The 24,989-nt window shown below is 32.5% G+C and overlaps 2 protein-coding genes across 2 annotated transcripts; one reads left to right on the top strand and one right to left on the bottom strand.

Annotated features, from left to right (window-relative positions):
* Nucleotides 1-319: 319 nt before the first annotated feature.
* On the bottom strand, nucleotides 320-8,513 carry LOC114403473 (protein BTR1-like). The gene is made up of 8 exons (XM_028366472.1): nucleotides 8,071-8,513; nucleotides 7,064-7,302; nucleotides 6,873-6,979; nucleotides 6,339-6,532; nucleotides 3,155-3,282; nucleotides 1,112-1,207; nucleotides 968-1,029; nucleotides 320-836 (listed from the first exon to the last, which is right to left on the bottom strand). Exons 1-8 carry the CDS (start codon nucleotides 8,156-8,158, stop codon nucleotides 737-739), a joined length of 1,014 nt encoding a protein of 337 aa, XP_028222273.1. The 5' UTR covers nucleotides 8,159-8,513; the 3' UTR covers nucleotides 320-736.
* Nucleotides 8,514-11,830: 3,317 nt separating this feature from the next.
* Nucleotides 11,831-12,445, top strand: LOC114402433 (probable histone H2B.3). Its single transcript, XM_028365002.1, has one exon. It carries the CDS (start codon nucleotides 11,915-11,917, stop codon nucleotides 12,323-12,325), a length of 411 nt encoding a protein of 136 aa, XP_028220803.1. The 5' UTR covers nucleotides 11,831-11,914; the 3' UTR covers nucleotides 12,326-12,445.
* Nucleotides 12,446-24,989: the final 12,544 nt, after the last annotated feature.

Below are 24,989 nucleotides of genomic sequence, written 5' to 3'. Positions count from 1 at the left end.
ATAAAGAATTAAAGATAAACAGCTGGAAACTTCTAAGTTTCATCAACTACGTTTTTATGCAATGCTAAGAGTTTTATTTTAAGAAAAGACGTATGATGATTTTATCAGAGCACTTGGATGAAAACTATACACATGCAAACAAGCAGATAAAACATTCAGCACAACCTGTTGTAAACCTTGACACTGTTGAACGCCGTTTGAAAGGAACAAAATTATTTCGCTAAGTGCATCTAAGAGCCAGAAACTGCTATTGAAAGATTCTATAGTGGCCTGTAAGTCGTCATCATGTTAGTCTATGAAAATCTAGAAACACAACTCGGGCATTAGGTTCTGACAACTCACAAGTGAATTCTTGATTCTCAATTGCTATCACAACCATTTTCATATCCTATCTCAGGCTAGTGATTGAGGATACAGATCATATATGACATTAGCACCTGTTGAATTACAAAAAAAAAAAAAAAAAAAGAATTTAGTTCTAAATACTACATTTTGGAAATGTGCAAATGCACTTTCCAATCGAACTTGTCTGTTGACGGGGTTTGAGAAGAATTTCTACAAGACCGCTCTGAATTCAAGAAAAAAAAAACCCTGCCCTCTCCCGCTACAATAAAGATCTCCAAAGGTATAACAAGTGATGATAATTTATGTAAACAAATCCCAAAATTCAGCAAATGTATAAGCAATTAGCAAGCAGATTCACTAAGCATCTAACAGCAGACAGTGCAGCAGCAAACTACTCCATCACCCCCCTCTCAGTAGCATAAGCTACCTTCTGCAATATCATAGATTCAGCTGTACGTATTGCTCTCTGGGATCCTGTTATGGTAACTTTCCTGTAATAAGAAAACAGAAACACGTATAAAACATTTACGGTCAAAGATATTATGTCAAATCATTTGCTTAATGATTTTTGTTGTACTGGGGGTATGAAGCAAGCAAAAAAAATTAGTGAACAAATTCCTACCTGTCGGTTGTTCCAGATATGTAATCACCTCTATCTGATATCTTTATCCTTGCCCCACTAACCTGAAAAGGCAGAAGTCATTCAAGTTAGTTTATTGTATGAGTAATCACAATATACCAAGGAATACCGTTAGGAATAGCAAACCTGACTAATTTCCATAATATTCCTTCCACCACGACCAACAACCAATCCGATATGCTCATCTGCAACACCCATGGTCAATGAGTTACTCCGCTCCTCCTGGCAAAGAACAGAATATAAGTAAGTTCAATCTAATAAAGCAAATCACCACATAAGGATGCAAGGATTTAAACGGGAAAAAGACAAGTAGTTTTCTCATTCACTAAATTCACTATTGATTATAGACATTATTTTTTCTATTTGACGAACATTTTACGTTCTTTTAGGATTCTAATATTGTTATCCACTTCTCATTTTCAAGACTCGTATAAATTAATATTTCCATATATTTGTAATTTTTTTGATAAATTATTTGTAAGATTTTACACACAATGATAGAAATTGGTCTCTTTACTAGAAAGAATAGAGAAGAAACCCCCAATTTACAGAAGAGCACACACTGCAGAACTTTGAGGGTCTGCACATCCCAATGCCCAAAGGATCCAATCCTCTCACAAATTACATGATAAAACCGTCACAACCCCTCTTCCTATTTATACACAGCTATTGGTCGGCTAACATAAACCCACCCTTAATGGGCATAATTAGTTGCAGGCCCATTCCCTTTCTTTCTAACATAACCCCTTTATTTCTTTGACTAATTTCTAACTGAACTAACAATAACCCCCCCAGCCCCCAACATTCACCTAGTCCTAAAGGTGAACAACTTATGGCAGTTGAAATAAAGTCCCTTTTGTGTTCTAGTTGTTTGAAGCAGGATTTCCAAGCCTACCAGACCATTGCAACCCAAAATTAACTTCCAATCCTCTCAGGTCAAACACAAATTTGTGAATATCTCCATTCTTCTCTGTTGCTCTGTTTACTGAGGCATTTTTGGCCATGAAACAGAGCATTGGAGCCTCTAGTTATACTGAAAAGATCTCAACTCTCAAGGTTTTACAGCAAACTGAACTACTGCACCATGTTTGCAACTGAGGATTATCAAAGATCCTCCACCTTATTGTGCTTCTGTGGTGGGTTGATATAAACCCAAAACCTATATTGTTGCCATTGGATCAGTCCTTGGCTCTCCACTTCTTTATTGTTCTATTTTGGGGGGAGGGGGGCTATTTTTGGGATTTCAATTTCCAAAAAAGAAATATAAAGCTGTAATACTAGTAAAAATGATAAAGACTAGGATTTATAATATAATGATTGATGATTCCTATCAAAGAAACCTGTATGACTTTTGTTGGTATTTATTTGTATGTTTTTTTAAGACACCATGACTTTTTATTGTTAACTGTGGATGTCACTATTTTGAGCAACTTCTATCACTTTGGAGAATTTATATGTATATAATATATTATATTATATACATATACATTATATAGACTATATAAAAAGATTCAAAATAGCAGCTATCTCGCAACCACTATCACGTTTTTGGGGTCGGCCGCTACGCACTGCTATCCAGAATTTAAAACACTGACTAGAAAATCACTACTCCATATTTGATTTGAAATGAGTGCATGTTCAGTTTAGTCATTTTAAGTTTTTAACTGCACAACATAACTACACAAATTACAAGCACTTGAGCATCAACTCTTCAAGTATGAAAGTTAAAAGGATTATTAAGTACCATGGAAAAAAAGATTTAGGATAGCAACACTGGAGTCTTTGTGCAAAGGCTTAAATATGCTTCTAATCCCTGCAAATATTCCTATTTTTGCTTTTTGTCTCTACAATTTTTTTGTTTTATTTTGGTCCCTGGAATTTGAGATGTAAGCATTATCCACTGAGAAAAAGCTGTTGTGGCTGACAGCCGGAATGATGACATTATCCATAAAAAGGATTTTTTTTTCAACAAAAAAAATGTTATATCATCGAGTGCCTCGTTAATAAAAGTGTCATGTCATCAGGGATTAAAAGAAGAAAGTGATATTTGTGGGGATTAGAAACAAAAAGAAAATAATTTAAAATCTTCCATACGTGTGTGTCTGAAAACTTGGCAACTTTCAATATGAAAAACTTCAAACAAGATTAAATCAATGGAAATACAAGAACCTTGCTGTTCTGGAGCTTTCCTCCAGCAGTACCATTGGGTCTGTAATTCACTGCATTGTATGCCGGTGGTGCAACAGATGGAAGCACGTATGTGTATGGAACACCTTGATAACCCGAGAAGTAAACACCTAAAGTGTATGATAAATAAATTTTAATTATCATCAAACTCACCAATAATTATTCATCACAAAACATAACTACTTATACAAAGCACAGCATATTAAATTCATTTTCACTGCCATAAAAAACGAGCATAACTACAAAAATTAGCATATTTTAAGTATACTCTCTACTGTTGTTTTGATAGAGACATCCATGGTTGTATATTGCTGCTTTATTTCAATAAATATCATTGTTAGAGAGATAAACCAGAATTGAGCCTCAATCCAACAGGTTAAGCACTTAGGTTGAATTGAACAATTGATCCTTACATGATATCAAAGAGTCTGACCAGGTTAGAGTGACCAGATATGCATGCAACTCTCAATATTTATAATTTTTTATTAAATTAAATTTCAGAACTGAGTGTACCTATGCATTAACCACACTTCAAGATCAAGAGACAATATATGAAGAAGATCTACAGTATAAGATGAACAATGCTTGAACCACACTAGCAAAGTTACCAATTCTCTCCTTTACAAGCCCAATTCACTAGAAGAAAGTATGGGGAAAACAACACAAGGGAAGAACTTGTCTCAATATTACAAGCAATGTTAGGAAAAATATAGGAAATATGATTTCTTTTCAAACTGTTCCTCACAGAAAATCAATTAGGAAACCAACTCACATTATCAGAACCATGGTTATAGAATCGAAATTCAAATTGTGAATCAGAAAAGCTATTTTACAAATCATGAATCAAATCGTATTATGAATCGTAAGATACATATGATCAATAAAATATGACATTTTTAGAAAAACATCAGTGACAAATGCAAAAAAAAAGAAAAAAAAAAAAAAAAAATATATATATATATATATATATATAACCTAATATATGATATATTCAAGTCATAAATCAAAAAGAACAAAAAATAGTAACTGCCCAAAGTGTTCAACCCCTACAAAAGTAAAACCAATGGGAAGAAATAAGTCTTGTACCTCAAAAAAGAACTTAACAAATAAGTGATGAGAAGTTAAAATATTGGAAGCCATAAAGCTGACAAAAAGATAATGAGGGAAAAAATTATATGTTACAAGAAATAGACTCTTGGGACCACAAGAAAAAGTAACCACCACAAGAAGCCAAAAGTCAATTAAAAATTACAAAAAGCATAAGCGGTCAAGCAGCACAGTGACTTGCACAGTCGCACTTTTCTTCACACTATGAAATTGGTTGAAGCATAATAACAGAGCCTCACGTTTGAATATAAGGGAAAAAATAGACAATTGAGAATTGAAAATAAAATTTAAGATTTGAAATTTTAGTTTGAGCACACATGCAAAACTGAAAACAGTAGTTTCCTTCTTTTTCCAGAAAAAAAATTTGTAAAAAAATTATCTGAAATGCTTTTTTCCTGAGACGGATCCTGCAAATCCAACCCAGATTGTTATTGCGAGTCGCATGTTTGGATCGTGCGGGACAGCTTCAGAATCACAAATCACCCAATACAAAAGCGATTCATGCGATACGGAGACCGATTCAAGCTTAAAACAAGTCATGCTACAATTTGTATCGCTAGACATGGTTTTTTTTTTCGAATGGGGATATGAATTATACGATTCATTCGATACTAATAACTATGATCAGGACAGAGAATAAAGCTAAAAATCGTGTTAAGAAACAAAAATATCCTTTTTATAGCCAAAACATTTATATGAAAAAATGAGTTTCATAAGCAGTATTGCAGTGAATATGAATAATGATGATACCAAGAAAATTTATGAATTAAATTTGAAAATGATGGCTTCCAAATCAAGGTTGTGCAGATCCAAGCTGCAAGGAGCAAAGTTAGTTTGTGCATTAAGTGAAGCAAGGTACATGCTTCCTGGAACATATAATTCAAGTAAATTAGACAGTATTCTTGTCGCTAAATACTAGATTAAAGCCTAATTCACAATCATTCAAATTCAAAAACATGAATTTGATCTCAAACATAGATCTTGTCCTATTAAATTTTCTTCTCTTTCTAATAAATTGAGGTGGAGACGAGAGATGAATAGTTACTGTTCACCACCCAAACTGTTTGAGCCGCTAATAGTTCAAACAGCCCATTCAATTCACAACTAATTCACAGCTTTTTCAACAATTTGAATGAAGATTTAAAGGTTTATAATTATATAACCTGACCAGATCACCAAGCTGGGTAGGTGACCAGTTACAGGTTGAACCAGCCAGCACCAGTCAGGTTTCGGAACTCTTAAATAAACATACACGTAACATATACTTAATCTTTTACATTTTTTCTTATAAATCTTACTATCTTAGTAACATCAATAGGTATAACAAATGTATTATGTTAGAATCTTCAAATGTTGTAGTTTAAAATAATGTGATATTCAAAATTGTACAGGGAACATTTTCCCATCATAACTATCCTCTAACTAAATAATAAAGTAGAAAGACAGATGGGTACTTCTCATTGAAAAGAAAGCAAAAAGGTGAAGTGTTCATAAACATAAACAAACTAAACTAACAATAAGTGAAGATGATATACTAATTCAAGTAATGCCCCCATTTACTCTCTCCCTACAATGAAGAAGACTATAATTGTAGAGATCCACACATAAAGAAAACACAAATGATGGGGGATATATGAGTAATTTTACCAATGGCAATTACTTCCATCTTCCATATTAGGTGCTCCAAAATAAATATACTCCTTCCTTTCCTAATTATAAGACTCTTTCAACAAATTCATGACCCTTAAGAAAGTAGTTAATTTAGTTAATCACATTAAATTTATCAATTATTTGCACTACCATTTCAAAATTACTCTTTTCTTATCTCTCTATCCACTTAATTGCTTCTCATTAATGTTTGGAGAGAGCATAATTAAGTAAGGATATGTAGGGAAAAAAATAATTAATGCATCTAAAAATTAGAAAATGGTCTTATAAAAAGGGACAAACAAATTTCTGAAAAGGATCTTATAATTAGGGACAAATGGAGTACATAACACACTAGCAAAATCAACAAATGGATAACAGATATTCCATTGTATGAACAAATGACACTAACCAGGATATGAAAACGGAGAATTCATGGACTGTGCATAATGAGGATCTTCAGCTAACTTTGAAACAATTAATTCAATTGCACGCATCTGTTCATCAAAAGTTCCTGTCAGCATCACTAGCCTATCATTCTGTCCATAGTAATTATTATCTTGAGGAGATATCTTAATGCCAGCCTGAGAATCTTCAATGAATGACCTGTTCAATGGCAAAAAACGTATAAGCTAAGGTTTTTATCTCCATCTATAATTATGAAGAACATTAAATCATAGAGAAAGGATCCTGGCAATGACAACAATAGTTGACCAAACAATAGCCAATTGCACTCTTTTTTTAGCAGGTGGGGGCAGCAAGTGGAAATAAAAGCTCAGGCACAAAAGAACCAGCATCCATACAGGAAATATAACCCCTTGAAGTCAAGACATACCAGAACAGAAATTGAAAAAAACAAGCATCAAAGACTACTTATATCATTACATAATTCATAAACATGGAAAACAAGTAGGCCATACAACTTGAAAAAGAAGAGTAATGATACCTAATGGTAACACCTCCCTTGCCAATTATTCCACCACATGAACCATTAGGAACAACGAGTCTCACTTTTGTCTTTGGCTCAGCATCATTGTCATCCTCACTATGAAGCTAATCAGGTAGCAAATTAAGTTCAGAAGCATGTAAGACATCTGTTCTTCCAATAACTAATCAAATCAACATCATAGAGATTACCTCACTGAGCAACTTAGAAAGGATAAGTTCTACAGCCCTTTGTATTTCATTTATTGCACCAGATACCATGATAATCCTATCAGTAGTTCCAGGAAAGAATTCATGATTACGTGACAACTGGATTCGTGCTCCGGATTGTGACTGAAAATCAGTGATAGTTGAACCGCCCTTTCCAATAACCGAACCAGCAGCAGAGTTTGATACTAGAAACCTAATATATGTTGGCTTCTCCTCAGAATCTGAAAGAAGCAAACACAAAATTAATAACAAATAATTAAGTTAAAACTTTTACATAATTACAAATCAAAGTATAATAGACGCAATTAGGAAAAAGTTTAAAATTCAAATATTAGAAAATGAGAGTAAAAAAACAAAAATCAGTCTAGCATTGAAGTTTCACTTGTTGGAACAATTTTAATTACATAAATTCACATAAGCATTTTAAAAGTCAAACCATTATATTTTTTCTGTGAATATACATTTTTTTATAGGCAAAGGTAATTTTTCAGTGAATATACTTTTGTACCTACAAAACAGAACAGATGCAGAGTATACACATACATATTTTACTAAGCAGGAAAGTAACAGTCTTAAAAAAGTATTCCCTCTGCGTTGCTTGGTATCTACAAAAATTAAAAAACCGAAGAAAAGAATAAAGCCGGCACAATTACTTCACTCCGAAATCATAATAAATTGCAATCATTCAATTACAGCAGAACTTCAAATAAACAGCGTAAACCACGAAAAATCACATCCACACACGAAACAGGACAGAATAACACTCCTACTTTATTATTTTCATAACAGGAAAAGAAAATGAATCTAAATCTAGCGAGAAACAGCATTGAAGCTCCAGTGTTAAGAATTAGGGTTGGGAATGAAAGGCGTTGACCGCGGAATAGCGTCACCGACATACAGTCCCCTAACCTACATTACTGTGCGAAGGAGAGAGCGAGTTTAAGCGAAACGAAGGAGAGAGAAAACAGATCGGATCGGATCAGATATACCTAGCGAAGGCGGTTTCGGAGGAGGCGATGCAGCGTGCTTCCTTGGTCCCTCGGGAGAAGAGACGTATGAAGATTCCGTCGACTCCATTCTTGAGCTTCTTCTTCTTCTACAACAACAAGAACAATGAAAACCTCTTTCTCCTTCTTCTTCTTCGAGAGAGAATTTATTTATTATAAGGATGAGTGATTCAGGGAGAGAGCGAAAACACGGAGCGCGAGAGGAGCTTCATGTGAATGAGGCAACGTGAGGATTGTGAATTGTGAGGGAGTGGAGTGAGTGAGTGAGTGGTGGTGGAAGCGGAGAGAAGAGAAGATGAAGCAGTTCTGCTACATATCCAACGTGACCTTTGTCTCTCTCTCTCTGTGTTGCGTGTGCGTGCGTGTGATGTGTCAATGTGCGTGTTATGAGTGTAAGTCGGTGTCTCTCTCTCTCTTACTCTCGTTTCGCATTTGTTTTTATTCAAGATTCACCGCGCATAAGAATATTATTATTTCTTCACACCCCACACCCTATTACAGCGTTACCTTGTTGCGCCTATGGTTAGACTGTAGCTATCATTTTTTAATTATTAATTATTTATCATTTAAGGTATGTTTGAAAAATAATTCATCAGATTAGCTATTTTAACAAAAATTGTCTTATTTGACTAAAACGGTTTGATTCCCCTTACCCAAAAAAAAAATTATTCAAATATTTAAACATTTAGAAAGATATTAATTTCACTGGAATAATTTTATTCGAATATTTTATCCAACTTACCAAAAAAAAATTAGAACCTTATCAGAAAAAAAATTGTTATTAAACATTCAGAAAGATATTAAAAATCAATAGATAGGAAAAATATTAATAAATTCATGAATAGATTTTGAAAATTAATGTATTAAAATTCATGACTAAAAAATGTAATATTCAAATTTTATTAATGATTCATTATTCAAAATGTTTTACGTCAGAATCCCTTCGACTAAGAGTGAAGGTTTCACACATATGTATAATACATTATCCCTAAATTATGAGTGAAGTTTTTGTTCCAAGAATCCCAATATTTCATCTTGTGGACCTTAAATATTGCTCCCACGTAACTTCATCTTAATAGTTAGGTGTTTGTGTGAGCTTTTAAAGTGTTGTGTGAAGGTTTGAAACAAGAGTCCTCCTTAAATGTGTTTTTTTTTTTCATTAGTTGTGAAAAACATGGGAAAGGTTGATTAGATTTCTCTGAACAATCATTTAAGAAAGTCTTTGATTTGTGCCTTCATGGAGAGAGAGCTATGGAGCTTTGAAGCATAGAATTTTTCAAGTGAAAGGGGAGTTAGTCATCCTAACCTTTTTATTAATGTGGTAAGTAAGCAAAAATTTTCTTTGAATTGGACCCACAACCCTATTATCCATATTAAAGTGGATGAGCATTTGTTAGGAGAGGGTGAGGAGAAGTTTATACAACAATTATTGAAATATTTCCCTATTTTTTTGTGTAGCAGTCTAATATCTCAAAACATGTTTTAGGCAAATATTATTTATTTTTTATTTATTGTCTTCTCAATTAAATAATTATTCATTTTTAAAGCAATTTTTAGTTATCTTTTTGTATAATGATTCCTATACGTAAATTTATTAGAATAAGTTTTATATAAAAAATATAACACATAGGAATGTACTATTTTTTTTACAAATACAAGTAAAAAAAATTATATCTAATTAACATGGATGAACAATTTACATAAAATCACATTAACATTTAAAACTTAAATTCAATTAAAAAAACTAAAAATTTAACATGATAATTATTTTATTTTTTTACACAATAGAAGTATGTTTCTGTTGTGTTGTGTTATGGGTTGAGGAGTATAGTGAATTCTTACTTTCATTGTGTATTTTTATAGAATAAAAAACTACACAATAAAAACGTACTTATGTTGTGTATTTTTTGGGGGTTAAAAAATTGTCCAATAGATTTATGATTCTATCGTGTCATTTGGGGGGATGAAATTGAATGATAAAATCATGATTTTGTTGTATATTTTTTTTCACTTTCAAAAAATTTATAATTGTTATTCAAGAGCACAAAATGCATAAAAAAAGTAGATGAAAATTAGCAACGTGCCTCTAATTTTATGATTTCTTGTGTAAGATTTGTAAATAACTGATTTCGTGTGAGCTTTACATAGTGGAAACTTCATCTTAATGATTGATATTGTTACCATTTGAATTTTCAAGTTCAAGAAAGGAAGATTTGGAAGTGCATGCTGAAGAGCTCGCTCAACGAGCCAGATTAGCTAAGCAAGGTGAACCCCCTTAGCGAGGAAGAGAGCTCGCCCAGTGCGAAGAAGAACCCCAGAGAATGCAAAGTCAGAGAGCATTGCGCTTAGCGCGCAGCTAGCTTGTCCACATCCATTCAGCATCCAATCACTAACTATCGCTTAACGAGACATTGTTCGTTGAGCGCACATTCGCAATTTAAAAAACCCAAAAAGTCTTTAAAGCTGGAAGAAAAGGGAAAATGAAATGACACATGCAACGTGGTTGAGAAGAAAACAGAGCACCAAGGTTGATGGAAGACAAACAAGCTACTTTCTCCTTATTTTTACTTCACCATTGCATTTCTACCTTATTTTTAGTCATTATATTGAGCTCTCCATGCTAATTGAGAGCTAAACACTTCATTGTCGGAGAGTTTTCCACTGAGCATTCTTGATGTAAAAACTCTAACTATCTATTTAATATTATTTGCTATTGTTCCCTGATTCTATCTGTGGTTATTTTTCATATTTGTGGCTTGATCATCCATTTATATGTTTTGTTAGGATTTAAGTGTTGTAAAATACTTTTAGTCCTTAGAACTTGGTAGAGTAGCTAGAATTCTTCATTTATAGGAATAGTGCGAAGTAATCTAGTATAGTTTGCATTTAATTCATAATGCGGCTCACTTAGACTGAATTTGTTGAGGAATTAAGAATGAAATTAGGAGGATTTGACTCTTTCATATGAGAAATTACAGTTAGAGTAAATTTGAAGGTGCAAGGAATATTAGGATAATATTAAATAGAGAAAAACTTTTATAATCACGTTAAGAAAGAGTTCAGTCAAATACTCTCCAACATATTCAACTTGATATTTGTTTCATCTCAAAACTCAGTATTTATTTCTAGCATTCGTACTTAAGTTAGAAAAAATTGTTATAATTTACTTGATGACATGAATGAACAGCTAAAATTCATATTACTCCAATTATAAATTGTTTATAAGCTGAATATTTGTCATTGAAATACAAGAAATTTTTTATAGATATGATATTTAGTCTTACCATTTTAATTATTATTTGAAGAAATTAGTACACTTATCAATCGATTAACAAGAATACATAATTAAATTTCATGGTACAATTTTTTCATCCCAAAAAATGCACAATGGATATATGTTTTTATCGTATAATTTTTTTATCCAAAAAATATGTAACAAAATCATAATTCCGTTTTCTATTTCTTACAAAAAAAGACATTTTGAGAACAATGCTAAAAAGCACCTACATGGCTGTGCGATTAGCAACTCCCAAATTAAAATTGTGTTCCTAAACATGCAGGCCAATCCTAAACTCCAAAATTCAAACGCCCCCGCCAAACAGTATAAGGAAAACGCGAAAGCCGAGATTCGAAAATCTCCCTCCAAACCGAAACCCAATCTGCCAGGTCATCAATCCGCGCACAGTAAACCCAAACAATCAGCTTCCACCGTTATTCCTATTTAAACCGCGCCTCACCGCTACACTCAAATCAACCATCTTCGTTTTTCAGCATTTCTACTCTCCAAACACTCGAATTCGCATTCTCTTCACTCTTTCCCCAATCCATGGCCAAGGGAGAGAAGAAACCGGCGGAGAAGAAGCCCGCGGAGAAGGCTCCGGCGGAGAAAACAAAAGCCGAGAAGAAGATCCCAAAGGAACCCGCCTCGGGCGAGAAGAAGAAGAAGAAGAGAAACAAGAAGAGCGTGGAGACGTACAAGATCTACATATTCAAGGTGCTGAAGCAAGTGCACCCTGACATCGGGATCTCCAGCAAAGCCATGGGGATCATGAACAGCTTCATCAACGACATCTTCGAGAAGCTCGCTCAGGAATCTTCCAGGCTCGCGCGCTACAACAAGAAGCCTACCATCACCTCTCGCGAGATCCAGACCGCCGTTCGTCTTGTTCTCCCCGGCGAGCTCGCCAAGCACGCTGTCTCCGAAGGCACCAAGGCTGTCACAAAGTTCACTAGCTAATGAGTGGGTTTCTGAGAATTTAGGGTTTATTAGATGTATATTTTCAATCTTTGCGGTGTAACGGAACGGCATATTTTTGGGAGAAATTGAATTTTATATTTATTTTCTTTAATTACCGTATTTTTCTTCTTTTTTTTGGGTCTTTCAATCGGTCTATATTGGTTTTCTTAGTCTATCCCCTTTTAATCATTAGCCGGATTCTCAACGTTTTTAATGGTTTTAGTACGTTTTAATGTGAATGTGTAATTTGAAGTTTGAGTTTTGCTAGTTAACGTTCTGCTGCATCATCGTGATGGCTGCGATCCAATTTACCGAAAACTGTTGTTGTCATAGTTTATTTAGTAGAGTGGATTGTGTTTTGTAAATCTGGTGGCAACCAATTATTGACTATTTTTTTGTTTTTTAAATGGAGCGTATCTATGTATATATGTTTATATGCTTGTGTGCAGTTGTATTATAGAATTGCAGGAATTGCATTACAGTATTGCAGGTTAGGTATGTGATAGAGCTGGTAGCCGGACGGACTGCTGTCTGTTGGATTACTTTGTGCAATTGTACGTTTTGTTTTATGCTTTCTGTTCTCTTCAGTTTTTGCTACGGTGCAAAGGTTCTTGCGATATGCGTACATGATGTATATTTTTAAGCGTTACTTGTAATGAAACGAATTTTTGGGGAAAGTTGCATTTTTTTGAAATAGATATTAGATTTTAAAACTAAGAATTAAATGTTTGGTTTGATGTGATGATGCTTGCGGTGGCTTAGAGGGAAGTGCCTAGCTGGTAAATAAAACTGGTATCCGAGGTTGACACTGTTTCTTGCTCCATGGCAGATCTGAGTGTGTTGTTTTGTTTCTACCTTAGCACATCTGCCAAGGTGTGGAGCTAATTTTGGTTCAAGTACTTTTCTTTCATTTTTAGTATTTCATTCTATTCCTTCTTTCTCTTCCTGCTATTCAAAGGCTCTAACTTTTTGGATCAGGGTGGGTGGTGGTAGTTTTAGTCCATGAGATGGCAAACTAACTTATTTGTTTATTGTGATTGAAGGGATATCATTCAGTCCCAAAAGAGATTGCTAACCCAAATGCTAAAGAGGTTAGCTTTAGTTTCTTGCTTATCTGGTTTGATGCACTATTTTGTTTTTATTTTATTTTATGTGATGACTTCTCAATAGAGTAATAAATGAGGAATACATACTAAGACATTTTTAGTAATCTCATATACAGATATTTTAAGGGCACCTAGTTAATGGGAGTAACTTATGTGCTTTAGAGATCCTACAGTAACTAACTTTAAGTTAGAAATAGGCATCCTTATTCTTTTTGGATCTGTTTTGCTTCTCCATTTGCACTGCAATGAAGAGGTTAACAACATTGATTGTGTATTTTATCTTTGTGAATGTTAGATTTTGTTTCTCTTCTTCTTTTTTTTTTTTTTGATTTTGTTTCTTTTCTTTTATTTTTTGTTCCTATAGTTAGATTTTGTCCTTTTGTAGGTAAATATCATGGAACATTGGGTCTTTACCTATTTTGGGCTTTATAGATGTATTGGAGATTGTAGAACAAGACTGTTTGGGGATTATAAATAGGTGAGGTTTTGGGGGGAGGTGGGTATGTTTGCCATTGTATTCTCTGTCAACTGTATACTATAATTTATTCACTCTTATGTTTCTTTCTGTTATTGTATTCTTTTCTTTGTTACCTTATGTTGCTAAGGGATATTGAGGAGTTTGCAATTGTATTGAGAGAGAGAACACATACATGCAAACAGCACTCCCTTTGTTACCAGCTCCCTATTCTCTTCTTTTTCATCCTAACCTTATACATTTCACTCATTTTATATGTGCTTTGCAGTTCAAGGGAATCTTGCTGCTTAGGCTTGCTTCTGTAAAAGAAAATATGCTTTCAAAGGCTTTCTTGACAAGGTTTTTGTCTTTAATAAAAAATAAAGGAGGTTTGTATCTCTCACCTCTTCTCCTTTCTTTTTGCTTTTAATTGTTTGAAGACACAAAATAAAAAATAAACCCCAGGAAAATTGGTTGGGCTTGAATTTGTGGAAATTCAGATCATACTTGTCTGTTTTATTATGCTTCAGTTTTAAATGTTCCCCCTGATAGCAGGGTAGAGGAAAGTTAGGTGAGTAGTTGTCATTGGACAAGGTTCAAGACTGTTTTAGCAACACTTTTGAACCTGATTCATTTCCTGTATCAATTAAGGATGACATGACATGCTCCTTAATACTCACAATATGAAATTGTCATTTTTTTCAATGGCAGAACTATCATTCACCATCTCTGGTTTTGGTCTTGCAAAGGATGGACTTTGCACATTTCTGTCATAGTTCTTTGCAATATTTTGAAAAAGAAACTGGTGTTCTGTCTTGCAGGGGTCATCGAGAAGCTGAAAGCCTCTAGGCAGCAGTGTATACTGCAACCTATTCTTTATATAAGATGCAAATAGTTGTATTCAAGCTTGAGCTAGGTGACCAAAAGGAAGAAATTGAGTGTAAACTCAACTTTAACAAGTAAATCCTCTTACTCATTTCTCATTTATTTATCTATTTATTATTCCCATAGTTCTTGATTACTTTTCTTGATTACTCATGGAGATCTGTCCTGTTTGGGCATCATATGTGACACCCTACTCAACTGTTTATAACTCACTTACTTTTACCTTTTTGTATATACATCACAAAGTCAAATGAGACAGCTTTTTATTGCCCACTTTTGCTCAAAAAACGTTTCCCTATAAGTTTTGCGTGAAAGCAGAAAGGTCAAAGCTCATGGTTTTACTTATTGAAGTTTGCATTAGCATGATTTGATAGAGGAAAAAAGAGTATGATTTAGAATGTGGTTGGGGTACATTTGCATTTACAAATCCTACCTCTACTTTTTCAACTTACGCTTCAAAATAAATTTACGAGTAATTCATCACGTTTCATAGACTAATGTTCTAATTCCATGTATCAAAGATCTAAGACAAATTGTATAGAAAATCTTACAGGATACAAACTTGTATGAACTAATGTTTATTTATCCTATAAGAATGATTCTGTACCCTGACCTTGAAATCAGAAAAGTGTGGGTTGCCTTTATGAGATGAATTCTTTACATCATATGCAAAATTTGGGTATGTATAAGTTTGACCTTGAACCTGTAATTGTAAAAATGGTTGCCTGTCTGATGAACTCTATTTATCATCTGCAAAATTAGGGTATTGGAAAGTGTGGTTGCCTCTAGATAAATTCTTTATTCATTATCTTCAAAAGTTGGTTATATAAACCCTATAAGGTTGACCTTGAACCTGTAATTACCCTAATTCAGTTGGTGTACACCCTAGATGGAATTACTGAATTCAGCCTGGAATTTGTATTTTATGGTGTAAAATTCGGGTTTGATTTTTTTATTCATCGTGTAAATTTTGGTGGTATGTTTGAATGGTGTAGACTTTTGTATTTACTTTACTCAGAGTTGTATCATGAGTAGGTCTATTGCCTTTACTTTACTCAGAGTTGTATCATGAGTAAAGTTGTTTGATAGAAGGCTTCTGCTGATACTAATGATGAGATAGGCAAATCTCAACTTTAGTTTGTTTTAGCAGACCATTAACCAAGCATTGCATGGCAAGTCTAATTGGGTTACTTTGAAACTACTTGAAGCACCAAATTAGCATGTTTGCAGCTGAAGTGATGTTGGCTCTAGTAAAACACTACTTTTGTCCCTAAAAATTCCACCAATTTCACATTAGTCTCTGGACTTTCTAAACCCAATGATGTTCCTGAAAGATAAATCTGTTGAGAAAGTTAGTCCCTGAGTTATGTTCTGACCATTTTAATGCAAGTGTAAATTTGGCACGTTAAGTAGCTAACATAGCACTTAGATGGCCACCTCTAGGTATGGCATGAAATTAGCATTTGGTCAATCCTTTGCAGTAATTTCACTATTTCTGATATGGTCTCTGTTGACAATTATTTGTGGTAATGTTGGTTTTAATTGGAACAAAAAATTAAGTCATAAACAAAAATATTTAACATTGTAAGTTGTATTTTGTTTACTATTTAAATACTACTCTTGTTATCACTCAATTTATCTTTTATGATTTCTATACGCAACTTATGAGAGTGAGACTAATATTTGTTCCTTTCACTGAACTATACATCTTATGATTTTGCACAATTTTATGTGTTTTTGATTGCTGATAGCGATGAATTTTGAAGTTGAACAATGAGGTGGTGGTATAAGCGTGCTTTGATGATATTCTAGTCTAAGGTGCAGGGTTGTTGATTTCTTTTAGATTTTTTTGGCTATCTATATTCTACTCCTTTACTTGGACCCTGATTTTGTTTTCTTGAGGAGGTGTCTGTTTACTTAGGTTTTTATATCAATTAAATTTGTGTGCAATTGTATTGTAGAATTGCAGGTTGAGAATATGATGGAGCTGGTAACAAAGGGAGTGCTGTTTGCATGTATGTGTTCTCTCTCTCTCTCTGTGTCTCTTTGTTTTGCCATGTGTCTTATTTGCTACTCAGCAAAGCTGGTTTTACCATATTGTTTTGTATTGTAGTTCGTAGTATTGTCTGTGGAACTGTTAGTTTCTACTTGAGATATTAAAATTTAAAAAGCAGGGTAGTTTTTTAAGGAGATAAATATCAAAAAATGTGATTTGCACTGTATTGTTGATGATGGCTTTGTATGAAGCAGTGATTCTTAATGAACCTTTGGGTGGGGGGGACAATGTGCTTTTACCAAACTAGAAATGTTAGTTAAGTGTTAGTGAACTTTCGGAAATCATTGGATATCTTCACCAATAACTTTTGTAAATTTTAAATAAAAGGGGTGCAGGTTGATTTTAATAGGGTACAGGAAGAAAAGGGCCATGATCAATTTTGTGCTTCTGGATGCATAACAGTAGATTTCTCTTCAATAGTTGTTCTCTTTCTGATATTCCTATAACCACCTGTAGCTTTCCAAATTGTTTGGTAATATTAGTGCTTCTGGCTTTAGTCAACTCAATTAATGGCTTCATGATGATTAACATTGGCCGAGTTGTGTTAGTGAATGAGAATGACCCATTGCATGCGTTATTACTCTCCTTCTACAACATAATTATTGCTAGTTCTGAGATTGTTATCTCTTCCACTCTTCTGGTAGAGGATTCATTGTTTTCTCTGGCCAAAATGTCTACCATAGAGTATTACTTTTTTTGGGGAGGATTCCTCTTTTTGCTCCATCAATTTAGCTTATATATATATAGAAATCTTATGCATATAAATGTAATTTGGATTATGGACGGCAAATGTTAGAAAAATTACGTCATTTTATATATAATGTAATATGGAGGGTAAATATCAGAAAAATTAAGTCAGGTTATGCCTTAACACACGCGTGCGCGAACGATTGAAGTTAATAATTAACTCAGTTGTTAATCAGAGTACCATTTCATAAATTATGGCCTCCAATATTTGCTCTTTCTTCAAGTCTCATCTCCAAAATTCAAGATACTTTTGGAAAGCATTATAAACAATAGGGGCTTCAAAGCAGTTCCAATTTTCCAATCGTTTTCACATATTTAAGTGGCCTAAAGATGTTACGTGATGATGACTTCCTCCAAAATATGAGCAGTTTTTGTCATTAACAACAGTCTCAACACTTGTGCGAATTATTTTTCCCCATTTCCCCTCTTCTCAATTGATTATAATTCACTTACTGTGTGTTTGGATTGTCGAATTGATTTAATGGAAGTTATTCATATTTGCTTCAACTTTATCATGATTTTTATGCATCATAATTGATTTTATAAACAATCTGCAAAATTTAATCAAAATCAAGGTTGATCTATCTCATTATGGTCTATTATGATTTTAGAAGCTATTCAAGCACACACTTAGTTGATCTAGCAACAACTACTCTTTTCCTAAGAAGAAATATCATAACTGAAGAGATCTATGATTTAGTATGAGGAGGGAAATGATAAGAAATGTAAGTCATGTTATTAAATTTTGGGGCAAAGTTAAGTCGTGTCCAATTCTCCAAATAAATTTACCACAAGACTTAAGGCTCTTAAATTACCACTTTTTAAGTTTTATGAACTTGCGTACATATCAGATATCTGTAAAGCATCCCCTTTAAAGTAATGGGAAACTATCCTCAAAATAAGTATATAATTTAGGTATTTTTAATATTCAATATCTACAATATGTTTAATATTTTTAAATATTACTTTTATTACCAGGTAAAATATCATGAGTCTCATTGGCGCGAAGTTATTTGATGGAATTATTATAAAATTTACCGAATAAAGACAAAGTGTAAACAAGTTAAGAATATTTTTGTTTCTAACATCCTTCAAACAATAGCTGTATATAGTTAATTAACATTGCTATGTGCCAAAAACATTGCCAAACAATATCGAGAATTGAAGGCATTTCAAATTAAAGAACTATAATATTTAACTAGATTATATCATGAAAACATTTATGTGTTATGTTGGTCCAACTGAAAATGAACTCAAATTTTTTAAAGATCTTGCGAAAAAAATACGATTGGAAGAAATATTAAAACATGTGGTAATTATTTCTCTTTAATTATGCTTCTCTTTCTCCTATTTTCCTTTTCGTTCATTCCTCTCTTTATTTTTTAACTTGTTATTAGCCCATCTTTTATTAGTTCACTTATCTATGCTTTTTTTACGCATTATCTATTATCTATATGCTATAGTATGCAAAAAATAATCATGTTCACTTCTCCTTCTCTAATTCTTATGGCTTTTGCTCTTTGTACACCTTGGCAGGGTTGTGTACAAGAACCAAAAAGTTGTGGTATATTCCCCTAATGAAACTAGACATTAGCAACGACCCCAAAATTGACATGACCTTCCCCTTTTCATTCTTACTAATCACAAGATCCTATCAACAACTTAGGATTCTAAATAAATGTTACCATCTTAACGTGAAACCCTAGAAAAATATAGTTAAGAACATGCATGCATGTTCAAATTGATCACATCATTGCGCACATTCACTGCCACTCTTGTTTCCAAAGAGCCTTTCAATTGAGCCAGACCTAAGGTGATCCTGTTTAGCAAAATCTTCTTGGGGTAACACCAAGGGAACAGAGTTTAATGGGTGAAATGATGTTTATGGCTTCTTGGGGATGGAGTTTTGCGGAAAACCGTAGGGTGTGATATGGGTGGCGCAAACGGGACAAGTTGGATGGAGATAAAACACTGTGTATGATGGATTACCTAACAGTTTCATAATCCACACGCCTTCAATATTTTACATCCCAATGTCCTTGTCTAGATACGAGTGGAACACACAAATAATTGTGCATGTATTAATTAGAGCTACCCCACTTGTATACCTAATCCCCATATTGGTATGTGGAATATTGATTGCATGTGGCCATCGAGCCTACTCTCTAGAAACGAGTGCTTGTTTCATCCTATTTGTTGCAAGGTGTTAGTTGTTTTCTTAGTTAAAAAGTAGACACATTGGGATTTAAAAGAAAAAGACATCCTGAAGTTTAGGCAAAAAGGACTTTGAAATCAAGTGGTTTCTGTAAGTGCTAATTGAGTCATGAATCTAGACAGCGTGTAAGCTAGTTGTTTGATGCACACAATCACAAATCTATTTATCCATGTATATTAATTATAACTGAGTTATGCCAAAATGATTATAGTCAATTTGGTTATAATAATTATCAAATGTTGTGCAATTGGACGGATAAATATTTGAGAATTTCTAAGGTTTTGAGTTAAAATGTGATGTCAGATTTATTTATGTGATATGTTTATGATCATTGGTGTAGATCTCTTGGTGTTTAACTACCTCGATTGCACAACAATTGATATCAAAGGCGATGGTTTAACGTAGTGATCGGCTTGGAGGAGTAAGATGGTGATAATGGATCCATAGACATGAAGATTTCCTATATCAAAATTTTTTTTGAAAGGTGAGTTCATGCCTCGAGGTTAGTCAACATATCTTGTGCTTGTGAAACGGTGGATGGGTGGAGAGCAATGGTGCAAGTATTATAGCATGTTGGGTGTCAATGGTTAGGTAGGTAGGGAAAGTCACAGTTAAGCTTTAAGGGTTATCATTAAATATTTGTGGATTGAAAAAATGACTTCCACTCAAGGGAAAATTATTATGTGAAAGAGACTCATACTTGAGAGAGAAGACCTATGTTGAATAGAAATAAGAAAATTGAAAATTATACAAGTGAGAAGACCCACAAACCTAGAGCTTTAAGGATTTTGGTTGAAATGTGGTGTCAATTCATTTATGTGGTGTGCTCATGGTCCATTGGTGAAAATCTTTTCAATATTTATTCCTCGTATGCACAACATTAAATAACTATTTATCAAAATTCAACAATTATGGTTAAGCTATTTAAATAACTTAATTTTAAGTAGCCTTAGTTTCTTCTAATTAATTTGAGCTTGAATTAATCTAGATCCTAAAACACTTTTGTATTTAAATAGCTCAAATTAATTTGAATACCATGTTCAATTTTTGGATCTAGATTTTTCAGCTTTAATACAAGAGTGTTTTAGGGGGTGAAAACTCTCAATCAATTTCAATGCATGAGTGTTTTAAGGGTAGTTCGTGCTTGAATGATGTTGTTGGTGTGGTTGTGGTCACGCGCACAGATTTGGAGAGGACAACGACCTGTAGTAATGTTGAAGTCATAAGGTCAGCATCGTGGTGGTCACTCGCGAAGAAGGAAGGTTAGTGGTTGGAAGATTAGGGGTTCTTTGCGAGTAGATTAAACAACTTAACTCCCTCGAATATGACATTATTCTCATCTCCTTTGGCATTGTGGGTGTCAACTGCCAAAGACTTCGATAGTGCAAATTGATCAACAACAACTTTGTTGACCTTCAGAAACCCGAACTCGAACTTGATGGCAAGGCTTGCGTTGCTATCAGACATAATAGTCTCATGGCTCTCCACGATACTCTCTTTACTCAAGTAAGAACAAGTATGTGAGTTAAGGTTTTGGATGGGACGAATGGGAGAGGGGAGTGGGGATAGAGTGACAGCCAGTCGATGCTAGTAGTGTGGTTTGTGTAAAATGATCCCTCAATCTTTACTTTTATTTTTTAATTTTTTAATAGAAATATGGAGTCATATTACATAACACATCATTAACTTAGTGTCACATTTACTCTAATGTGGCACCACAAATGACTTGCTAATGTGTTAAATTAATAGACGTGTCAACATTTAACGAAACCCTTCTAATGATGATGAGACACATAATAAAAATTTTCAAATATCAGAAAACAAACACAAAATAAAAATTTATAACAAATACAAAATTAAGATATTTATTTGAGATCACATGCATAAACCATAAATAAATTATAATTATCCTTGTATATATGATCAATGATTGGTTTTGATAGCAGGTTAAAGCGCATTTGATGCCTATAAATGAGTTTTCAGACAAATCTTTGATGCATCAATTAATTGGTCCCCTACTCAAATAATTTTGTTTTCACTATAATTCTAAGCATGCTATTGCTGTTTGTTTGGGAACTTAAGTACTCTCTTAGTATATATATTCTTGACTGCATATTAGCAAATGATTATTTCACCAAAAGTTATATAAAGTTTTGATATCTGCTTCATTTATTAATATAATGTCAACTGAGATGTGAAAATGAAAAAAAAACAGTTAAAATACTGAATATATATAAAAGTTTTAGATCAGTATGTGAAATTCCAAATTTTTTAGAATAGATAAACAATGTTTAACTTGACCTTGCTTAATTAATCATCCAGGTGTACTATTTTAAGTGGTCATGTGATCACTGATTAATTTTTAATATTGATCATTTACGTATCACTATATGAGTCATATTTCTAGTTTTTATTTGCCATAAGATAAAAACGTTTGTACTCTCTTGTAAGAGTGTAAAAGAAGTTAATTTTTTTTTATAATATATCATTCACTTAAATTATGCTTAGGAGCAGATCTAAAAATGTATTTAGAGGGGATTTTTTCATAATTATTAAATATTTGGCTTCTAATAAATAATAAATTTTATAAAAATATTTATTATTAATTTTATGTATAAAACTAGAGATAAAATATCAGAAAGAAATTAAGCAAGCATAACGTCAACAGTTTATTAGTCTATTTTCTTTATTCATTTTCCCTATTAATATTTTTTATTTTTCTTTTTTCTTGTATATATATGTGTGTGAGAATTATATTGTTTTACCTTTTTAATTGTATTAACAAAATTAATCTGCCTTCTACTAAATGAACAAATACTCTTACAAAAAAATTATGAAATGATTGAATTTTACCAATGAAATATCCCATCTTAAGAGTTCAATTTTCAACATGAGGACTTATACGCGTAGTACTTATACGCTCTTTGTGTAAGAAGCCATTTTTTTACAGTATATATTCGAATCATGATGCTATTGAATTCAATCCCCAATAAGCGTAGGAGTAAGACAAGGGCCAAATTCCCCTCGTGGTAGTTCCCAATTCACCTCATGCAGAGTCATTGTCTCAAAGATATTCTTCATTAATATGACTTGGAAGAAAGAGAGGATTCGAGTTTATAAAGTTAACTACAAACTTTGGAACTCCCACAAGTATAATTTTTATTCTCGCAATAACCTTTTCTTTATTTATTGTAACTTTTGAACTTTGCTTGTCTTGCTTTATTTTATTTTGTCATCCTTCTTTTTTTCACGTATCTAGGATGAGATGATGTGAATATGATTTTTCGAACACCTTAGTCAGCATTTTGCTTTTTATAATATGGTATAAATAAAAAGTTACAACGAAATAAATAAATAAATATTTCCTCTTGTAGATGAGATTTAATTTGTAACCTAAATAATATCTCTTTTTCTTTTCAAACGATGTTTCAATTTTAGTTCTTTATTTATGATAAGTTTACTTTAATTACAATTGCAAATGCAGCGCATATTTTTTCGCTTAAATTTTGTTTCTTATTAAATTTTTAGTCATGACTCTTGAGCACTCCATAAAAAAAGTTTTTTGAAGAAAAGTCAGGATTGTCTAGAAGTAGAAAATTCTATGTGAAGTCATATTAGAGATGTAGTATAAAATTAATTATTCACAAGACTTCACTTAATAATAATTTGAACTTTAATAATTGTTTGTAGTTTATAATTCGATCACGACCAACTAATTTTGCTAAATAAAAAGTGAGATTTCAATATAAGATAAGTAATTTTATACATACATTTCCATGCATCAGATCAAACTGAAAGTTTTGATAACTATCTTTTCAACGTAAAGGGAAAAAGATATTATGATGCCTTTGAGAAGGAAGCTGCCGTGTATTAAATAAAAATAAATGAATATTTTATGGCTATATTATTTAATTTATACTCAATTTGTTCATGTGAAAAATATAGAAAATGAAATTATCACTACAAAAAAGTTGTGATTTGTGAAAGCTTAAAATACAGTTTCTGGAATGAAAATAAATAAATAAAAGAAGTTTCTTCACTACAAAGAACTTATAGTATGCTTGGATGAAAATTTTTTTGGAAAGAAATAAAAGGAATGTAAAATAGATTAATTTTTAAAATATTTGAAATGAGAGAAAAAAAATAAAGGGAAAATTTATTTAACAAAAGAAAATCTATGTATTCATTTGAATTGAATAAAAGTAAAAAAAAAATGAATATGATATAAAATTATCGTTTAACCCTTAAACAAATAACATCTCCATTGTAAAATGTAAATAAATTTATTATATTTCCACTTTCATTTCTCATTTCACTGGTCCAAGAACAAAACGAAATCATACCTCTATTTATAAAATTGAATGACTAAATAGTTTATACACTCATAGCAATGTATTCTTAATTAATTAGTTTATTGTCTTTTATATAAAATTTGTATTTATTCAAATTTTATTGGATTCACAATGTAATAATTTCTTTTTACAAATAACGCATAGAAAATTAAATTCAAACTGAATTAAATAGATTTTGTAAGACATAAGAGTAACAAATAAGCAAGTATAATAGATTTAAATATATTTGAGATTCTTAATATATATTTGATTTTTGTTGTGAGTCTTTGATAAACAAAATTGTTATTTTAAATTCTGATATATTAAAAATTTTATTTTGAATTCTTATTATTCATTATGTGATGATATGGTATTATCTTAAAGACTCTTTTAATATAGATCAATAAAGTATCACCTCTTCACTTAATTGATCGTAAAGATTTAAAACAAAATTTTTAATATATAAGAGATTTAGAATAATAATTTTTTTTATAAGGGACTCAAAAAATTATATATAGATCTCAGACCTAAAAATAATTTAAACTTAAAAAATAATTCAAACTTAGGAAAACCTTTCTAGACGCATGTAGTAGTGTATCCTTTGTTTTGAGAAGAACTTCACAAGCCAAGTGAGGGATGTGACACTCCTAATTCCTTGACGGTGAGAGGCTCGTAGGTTTCCACAACACTTCAGCGTAGCTATGAAAGGAAAAAGATCCACACGAGATGCTTAATTACTTATTCAAGCAACATGAAGAATAAAAATGGTGGGTGGTGGTCCTAGGAACTATATATATAGTTGTGTTGAGGCTATTTGCGAATTTCGTAATAAAATGATATGATTGGAGGGTGGCCGATCATGACAACACA

The sequence above is a fragment of the Glycine soja genome, chromosome 20 (assembly GCF_004193775.1).
Source record: "Glycine soja cultivar W05 chromosome 20, ASM419377v2, whole genome shotgun sequence".
In the NCBI taxonomy this organism is placed as follows: domain Eukaryota; kingdom Viridiplantae; phylum Streptophyta; class Magnoliopsida; order Fabales; family Fabaceae; genus Glycine; species Glycine soja.
The sequence above is the reverse complement of the archived record's forward strand: the minus strand, read 5'-3'. Positions and strand labels throughout refer to the sequence as shown.